This window comes from Suricata suricatta, chromosome 5 (genome assembly GCF_006229205.1).
Source record: "Suricata suricatta isolate VVHF042 chromosome 5, meerkat_22Aug2017_6uvM2_HiC, whole genome shotgun sequence".
In the NCBI taxonomy this organism is placed as follows: Eukaryota; Metazoa; Chordata; class Mammalia; order Carnivora; family Herpestidae; genus Suricata; species Suricata suricatta.
Window position 1 is genome coordinate 6,994,588 of NC_043704.1, and position 8,153 is coordinate 7,002,740.

Sequence of the window (8,153 nt, forward strand, 5' to 3'; positions counted from 1 at the left end):
CACCGCCATGGTGGGGTCCACCAAGGAGATGCATGACTGAGAGACAAACTCTGCTTCTCTGGTCCTCGGTTTCTGTTTGTTGAATTGCTCTTCTTTGTTCTTTACTGTAAATTAGGGTTTCTTCTTCATCTAGCCTTCTCCATGCCCGACTAAAGGGGCAACGTGGCCAAGGATGGGGGGAGGAGCGAGAGATTTCTTTGGAAACCCTTATCCGACTCTGGTAAATGGCACTGGGCTGCTGGGGCTGGTGGCGGGGAGGCGCGTCCACATAAAACAGAACTATTTTTATCGGAGACCTGTTTTGTTTTTCTTCCTGTTTGACAAGAACGCACACAGAGTATAACTGGGGTTGGCATGAACTCAGTCACCCCGAACCCAAATATTTACATTCCAGGTGACTTAGACTTGCCCTCACGCGGGCTGGTCTGTTCAGGTGACAACAGGCATACGGGAAAAGACGGGAAAAGGCGCCCTGCCCAAGACGGTGCGGCGTGGGGCTCCCCAGGGCGTCCCAGAAGGCCTCTGACCCCACCTGCTGAGACAGCTTCCCGAGAAGTCACAGTGCTTCCGTCCCCGTGGCCTTCACTCTGCAAACTCTCGGCCTCAGGCTGGATCCAGCTGGCTGCATTTCGTGACTTGACCAGGCAGCAGGACGCGGGCCACAGGGGAAGCTCCCCTCTGCCTCCCTCGGGAAGGGCAGCTCCGGGCTCCCCAGAGGGCCCCCAGGGAAGTCCAAGTCCGGTCCATGCTGTAAGACAGAGCCGCGAGGCTTAGGGACACAGACACTTGTGCTAGATTCCCTGCTCTGCTTTCCACCCACCATGGAGGGGCGGGGGTCCTCATCTACCCTCTTACTCATCATCCGTGATTTCTGTTTCCCCTGGGCACGACCCTGCCTGCCCCTGGCCCAGTCTGGGGTAGAAGGTGGAGGAGACAAGCTGTGGCTCATTCCTCTCTAAACAGCAGAGGACCCAGCACCTGACTTCCTCCCCCGCCCCGGTCCCGGGCAGCCCCATCAGGCTGCCCGCGCCAGGGAGGTCAGGGCCACGCCACGGATTTGCATCTCTGGCTTGAGGCCTGGAGCTTGTTTCCTTGAGATTGCCCCTTCTCTGCTTGGAAAGAATGGCCTGGTTTTGCCTTAAGAACAGAAGCTGGTGGTGTTACAGCCATCTGGGCAGCTTGGTTCAGCTTGAGGATTTCGGGTAATTCGTCTCACAGGGGTTTGATGCTTGCAGTGGGCCTACTTGGGGCAACGTACTGAAGAATACACACACACACACACACACACACACACCCTAGACAGGTCACAGGTTATCAAGACTAAGATCTCATCCGTAGTAAAGACGCCCCATTATTTTACGTACCCCTCAGCAGAACTAACAGCTGCCTGCTAGGTACACTTTGACACCTCATCTTCAGAAGGATCATCTCCCTTTTTCAGGGGTGTTACAATGTGGCCTTGACTCAGTGAGACAGTTGTCTTGACTCATGTGTGATACCATGCTGGAGAGACCAGATTTATGCGCACGAGATAAACGTAAAAGCCGAGACAATCCGTAATCATGAGTTACGTGGTTTGGCACAGGTGACAGACGGCATCGGGATGCAGAAAGAAGGGCCAGCCGGGGCTAAGAGAGACGCGGGAAGATTTGAAAGGAAGATGAAGGGGGTGCCAGGGGACTCAGTCCTTTAAGCGTCCGTCCTCGGCTCAGGTCATGATCTCACGGTTTGTGGGTTCGAGCCCCATGTTGGGCTCTGTGCTGACAGCTTAGAGCCTGGAGCCTGCTTCCGATTCTGTGTCTCCTCTCTCTGCCCCTCCCCTGCTCACACTGTCTCTCTGTCTCTGTCTCTCTCTCTCAAAAAATAAATAAAACATAAAAAAATAAAATAAATAAAATAAAATAAAACAAGAAAAGAAGTAGTTATTTGAGCCCCAAAAGGGGGAGCTCCGGGACACCGGAGTGCAGGAGGTCCAGCCTGGCGAAGACCCAGAACTTGGGCGTGGGGTGAGCACAGCAGGGGCAGTGGGTGCTGAGGAGGCCAGGCAGACGACTGCCGCACAGGCCATGACAGCAGGGGTGCCTGTCACCCACACAGGACACCCTGCAGGTGGGGAGCTCTCCACGCACTGGCACTGGGAGGGAAGCAGGTGTCCCGGAGCCCAGCCAGAGGTGAGGAGGCACCCACAGGTGGTGCAGGGCGGTGGGGGCGGAGGGCGGGGACGCGGAAGAAGGGACACAGGGCACGACTTTAGGCCAAGAGTAAGAAGCCAGGCCCCTCCCTGCCAGCCCGGCCGGGGAGCGGGGGTGGGCGGAAAGCCGCGGGACTCCCTTCGACGCGTGGGGACAGCGGTGCTCCCCGGAGAGCCAGGACGCAGGGGGAGACACCGCGGAAGCCAGGGGAAGCGAGCAGGTGTGGTGGGTGACGGCGGCCGAGGGCACTGGGACCAGTGACACCGGCCACAACAGGCCTATTTACTCCTGTACAGACGACATGTCAGAAATACACAGAAAGTGATCTCGGTCCCTGCGGGGACGTTGTTAGGAACCAGAGACACGCTCTCTGACTCTGAATAAAGCCCTTCATGCATTTACCCGCTCAACCAACAATCACTTATTATTTTCATTTGTGAACCTTAAAAATAAAACTGTTAATTGTTTTACCAGCAAAAGACCCGGTGTATTACGGACAGCAGAGAATCACAGTCTGAGCGAGACCAGCTAGCAAGGGCTCTCGAGGCTTTTTTTAATAGCTGATCAAAGGGTTGAGGTTGTTGTAAGCACAAAGCCCATTGGAGCAAACTGGGAGCTGGAAGTGTAGTGGCTTCTCATTGGCTTGGCTGTTGCCCGGGGAGGGAACGCCCCTCCTCCAGCTGGGAGAGTGAAGCAGTGTGCCTCTTGCCCTTGGCTTTGCAATTGAAGATGAGTGGGAGGGCGGAGCTTCCCCCTGCTCCATGTTAGTGACGTTTCTCTTCATTAGTTTCCACACACCCTTTTCACTACACCCAACTACTGGGTAAAGGGTTTGTTTGTACTGTAAAGAAACTGGAAGTAAAATAGGAAAGACAGAACCATCAGTAAACTGTAGAATTTTTCAATTATTTTGTGTTCCCTTTGTTGTACATTAAGATGGCTAGATAGATGATAGATAAATGGATGGATGGATGGATGATGATGATGATGATGATGATAGATAGATAGATAGGTAATGAATAAATATATGGGTAGATGGATGGATGATAGATGGATGGATGAGGGATGGATGGAGGGATGATGATTATAGATATATAGATAGATAATGAATAAGTGGATGGAAAGATGATGGATCATAATAGATATGTAGATAGATAGAAATGGAATGATGGACTACTTTCCTTATATGTAAGTAATAAGACAAAAAGCAAGTTAGTAAATAATATTCACAAGTACCATTGAAAATGTGCCATATCCATAATATTTAAAAGCAGCCAAAAATCAAAGAGAAAGACCAACAGTTGAACCCTGTCTCTCACTCTATACAAAAATCAACTCAAAGTGGATCAAAGGCCTAAATATAAGAGGTAACAGTAAAACATTCTAAAAAGAAAACACAGGGGTATATCTACATGACCTTAGATTTGGTGGCAGTTTCTTAGGTATGACACCAGAAGCGTGGGCTGCAACAAAAAAAAATGCATAGATACCCGTTGGGACTGCATCAAAATTAAAAAGATTTATGTATCAAAGGATGCTATTGAGAGAGTGAAGAGACAACCCAGAGCACGGGGAAGATGTTTGCAAATCCTAACTCTGAGAAGGGCCTCGTGTCCAGCACGTGGGACTCCTGTGACTCAACAACAAGAAGACACACCACCCAACTGAAGACAGGCTGGACACTTCAATGGGCATTTCCCCAGCGAGGACACGCAGATGGTGGACAAACACCTGACGGGAAGCCCAGCCTCACGGGCCATCAGGGAAATGCGAATCAGAACCGCAAGAAGATGCCACTTCACACCCACAAGGATGCCTACAGTTTTTAAAAAAAGAATGCCATAGAACCAGGGTTGGGGAGCATGTGGAAAAACGACATCACACCTCACTGCTGGGGAAATGGTGCGTCTGCTGGGGAAGGCGTCTGGCGATTCCTCAAAAGCTAGACACAGAGTTCCCCTGTCGGAAACACCCGAGAGAACGGAAAAGAGCTATTCAAATAGAAACTTGCACAAAAATGCCCACAGCATCACCATTCACAGTAGCCAAAAGGTGGAAACAACCCAAATGTCCACTGACGGATGAACGGGAAAGTACAATGTGGTCTCCCCACCTGATGGGCTGTTACTCAGCCATGAGAAGGAGCAGAGCTCTGACACCTGCTACAACGTGGGTGAGCCCGGAAAACGTGACACCCTGTGAAAGTGGCCAGACACAAGAGGCCACGGCCCGCAGGATTCCTTGTTTGTGAAACGTGTGGGACAGGCAAATCCACAGAGACAAGAGCAGATTAGTGACTCAGGGGGCTGGGTAGGGGCTCCGCAATAATGCAGGATTTCCTTCTCGATTGATGAGAATGTTCTGGAAGAAGATGGTGGTCATGGTCGCACAACATTGTGACTCTGCTAAATGCCACTGACTTGTACACTTTCAAATAGTTAAATGGTTTGGGCACCTGGGTGTCTCAAATATATATATATATATGTATATATATATAGTTATATGGTAAATTTCACATTACGTGTTTACACACAGACACAAACACACACAGACACCAACTCCTCAGGGGTATGTAGGAGTGAGATCACACTCAGCAACACTGGAAATTATCAACATGATACATTTTGGCTGATCTTATAGGAGGGACATTTTTATGTTTTAACTCAAGAAACTTTGCTAATAAACTCAGGTAGCTTTCCATATGCTCATCGAAAATTTGAGTGTTTTGAATTTTGTACTTGATTCTTTTGTACCTTCTCCTGCCTTGGTTGTAAGGACTTTAAACCAATTTGACAATAAACTATTAAACATTTTTTTAAAAATTTAAGAAATTAAAAAAAAATTCCATATTACCTTTCATCTGTCACGCATTCTGCCAATATTTTCTGGCAGCTCAGTATCTTCAGTTTTTATGCCAAAAAGATTCCCTTTGGGTTTTGATTGAAATGACACCAGAGATGAGGGACTGGGGGCAAGGGGAGGACTCTACCCCCTGATTCTCCCACCCACGACGCTCTCCAGTCCCCAGGTCCCCAGCGCGCATACGTTGCCTGTGTTCTGTGGTCAAGTTTTATTCTCGTGCACTTCTTACCCTTTTCCCATTCCTTGTAGGTGCTTCGCAGGCCAGCCCGTGATGGCACTGGGTGCCTTTCCCGAGTTTTCCCACCCCAGAGCGGCTGCTGTGTGGGACTTCGATCTCACGCTGAGCATGAGTGTGGCATTAGAAACCATGGCAGTCACCCAGCAAAACCTGCTTGGAATATTTCTGGAGCCAAACAAAGGACACAGGAAAATGGAGTCCGACAACAGACTCACAAGACTTATGAGTAAAATCTAATTGTAGAAACTAAAGCAGCGCTAATGAGGGCTTCCCTGCAAGCAGCTCTTGGACCAACAAGGAAGGAGGCGTGAGCTGTCGGTGGGGACAACACACGCCCAGGAGATATAAAAGCTGACAGCCCGAGCATCTCGGACACACTCACACTCACACTCACACACACTCACCCTCCTCCAGCCCCACCGCCCCCACCATGGCCGCCTCCACCCTGTCCGTCTGCTCCAGCGACCTGAGCTACGGCAGCCGCGTCTGCCTGCCCAGGGCCTCCGACTCCTGCCCCGACTCCTCTTGGCAGGGGGAGGACTGCCCAGAGAGCTGCGAGCCGGCCTGCTGCGCCCTCAGCTGCTGCACCCCTGTGTGCTGCACCTCTGTGTGCTGCACCCCTGTCTGCTGCAAGCCTGTCTGCTGTGAGGACTCCCCCTGCACAACCTCTTCCTGCTGCCAGCAGTCTAGCTGCACCTCTTCCCCCTGCCAGGGAGCCTGCTGCACCCCTGTCTGCTGCAAGCCCGTCTGCTGCACCCCTGTCTGCTGCAAGCCTGTCTGCTGTGAGGACTCCCCCTGCACAACCTCTTCCTGCTGCCAGCAGTCTAGCTGCACCTCTTCCCCCTGCCAGGGAGCCTGCTGCACCTCTGTCTGCTGCAAGCCTGTCTGCTGCACCCCTGTGTGCTGCAAGCCTGTCTGCTGCACCCTTGTCTGCTGCAAACCCGTCTGCTGTGAGGACTCCCCCTGCACAACCTCCTCCTGCTGCCAGCCCTCCTGCTGCATCTCCTCCCCCTGCCAGGGAGCCTGTTGCACCCCTGTGTGCTGCAAGCCCGTCTGCTGCACCCCTGTGTGCTCCGGGTCCACCCCCTGCTGCCAGCCCAGCCGCTGCTGCAGACCCTCCTCCTGCGTGTCCCTGCTCTGCCGCCCCGTGTGCAGGCCCGCCTGCTGTGCCCCTGCCTCCTGCTGTCGGTCCAGCTGCTGCCGCCCGGCCTCCTGCGTGTCCCTGCTCTGCCGCCCCGTGTGCTCGCGCCCCACCTGCTGCGGCCCCACCTCAGGCCAGTCCTGCTGCTGAGCAGCTGGAAGTTCTGCCTCTAGAGCCGCCGTCTTTGCTCCGGAGCACAGATGTCCTCCCTCAGGAGCTCCGCAGCCCCTCTAGAGGCCCCTAGAACCCCATTCCCACCCCTCAGCCATTCGAGGTTTCCCTTTCTGCAAAGAGATGGCCCCCAGGCCCCTCAACGGGGTGCCCCGCTCCCTGCAGCCCTCTTCTGTAGGGCTGGCTCCTTGTAGTCCGGGTGACAAAGGCCAGTGCGATAACCAATAAAATGTCATGAAATAGAGATGGCTTGTGGTTTCCTCTCCTCTGAGCCCAGAGACCGCTGAGTGGCCCAGCTTGCTCTGTCTGGTGGCAACAAACAGTAAAGACATAGTTCCAAGTTCAAAGCCCCGAAAGATGAGAGATGTGCATGCGAACGCCATCGGCTCATGCCGCTTCCCTTCCCCGCCCCGCGGTCCCCCATCTCGCAGGGAAAAGCCCAGCAGGTGAATGAGGGTACAGGAGGCTTGTGCCCTGAGGGGGCCTTGGCCCCTGCCCCCGCCCCGCTGCACAGAACACCGGGACTTTCTGATGGTTCCCCAGGAAAGTCTGCAGAACGTGTGGCTGGCCACCCGAGGACAAACTGCTCCTGGTGGGGCGTCTACACGGTCAGCCTAACTAGACTGCTCCCAGATGGGGCGTCTACATGGTCAGCTCCCAGAAGGGACAACTACACAGTCAGACAGACTAGACTGCTCCCAGATGGGGTGTCTACACGGTCAGCCAGACTGCTCACAAAAGGGGCGTCTATACAATCAGCAGGACTGCTCACAGAAGGGGTGTCTACATGGTCAGCCCATCTAGACTGCTCCCAGATGGGGCGTCTTCACAGCTGGCCACTGCCGCGAAAGAGAGAGGGAGTCGGAGGTGATGGTCACTTTACACTTGGAAGCCTCTTTGGCACCGCCCAAGGCGCAGTGACAACCTAGAGGCTCTGGGCCCCTCCAGATGGGGGGGGGAGGCCGTCTGTGGGCGGCTCCCTACCCCAGACACCCGTCGCCTGTGGGCCCTGAGACCAGGATGGTCACCCCTTCAGGTGTCACTGAGGAGACCGGGAGGGCCCCGGGGTCCTGCAGGGAGGGAGGGGCAGAGCCAGGGTCTGACACAGCTAGGGACGCCCGTGACCTCGAGCCAAGCGGGGGCGGTGGGGCCCCGTGGGACAGATGATCAGGAAGAACCTCAAGCAGCAGGTGCTCCGGGAGCCCCTCCCGATGGCACATCCTCTATCACCCCATGACCTCATGGTGACAGAAGATTCCAGATTCGCCTGCTGCAGGAAGGACCCCCGCTTCGTGGTGTTCCTTACACTACCGCTTGGTTCCCAAACAGCTTCCCCCTGGCACCCGGGTGTGCCTCGGCTTCCTTGTGCGGGTGACCGTGCCCTCGGCATGCCTCTCCCGCCTGTGCCGAGGGTGCCCCTGCTCACAGCACAGGGGTGAGGCCAGCGCGTCCTGGGTCAGCTGTCTGGTGTCGGGGCCGGCCCTGCGCCAGAGCACGCAGGCGGGCGGCCCCTGAGGCCATGTGACCGAGGCAGGGTCTGTGCCGCGGG

At 54.4% G+C, this 8,153-nt stretch overlaps 1 protein-coding gene across 1 annotated transcript; it reads left to right on the plus strand.

The window, feature by feature from the left end:
- Nucleotides 1–5,722: 5,722 nt before the first annotated feature.
- On the plus strand, nt 5,723–6,583 carry LOC115291461 (keratin-associated protein 10-7-like). The gene has a single exon (XM_029938939.1). The coding sequence runs from the start codon at nt 5,723–5,725 to the stop codon at nt 6,581–6,583; it is 861 nt and encodes a 286-aa protein (XP_029794799.1).
- The last annotated feature ends 1,570 nt before the right edge of the window (nt 6,584–8,153 follow it).

Bases quoted from the DNA above. Each gene is read 5' to 3' on its own strand.
- LOC115291461 (XM_029938939.1), top strand. From the start codon at position 5,723: ATGGCCGCCTCCACCCTGTCCGTCTGCTCCAGCGACCTGAGCTACGGC.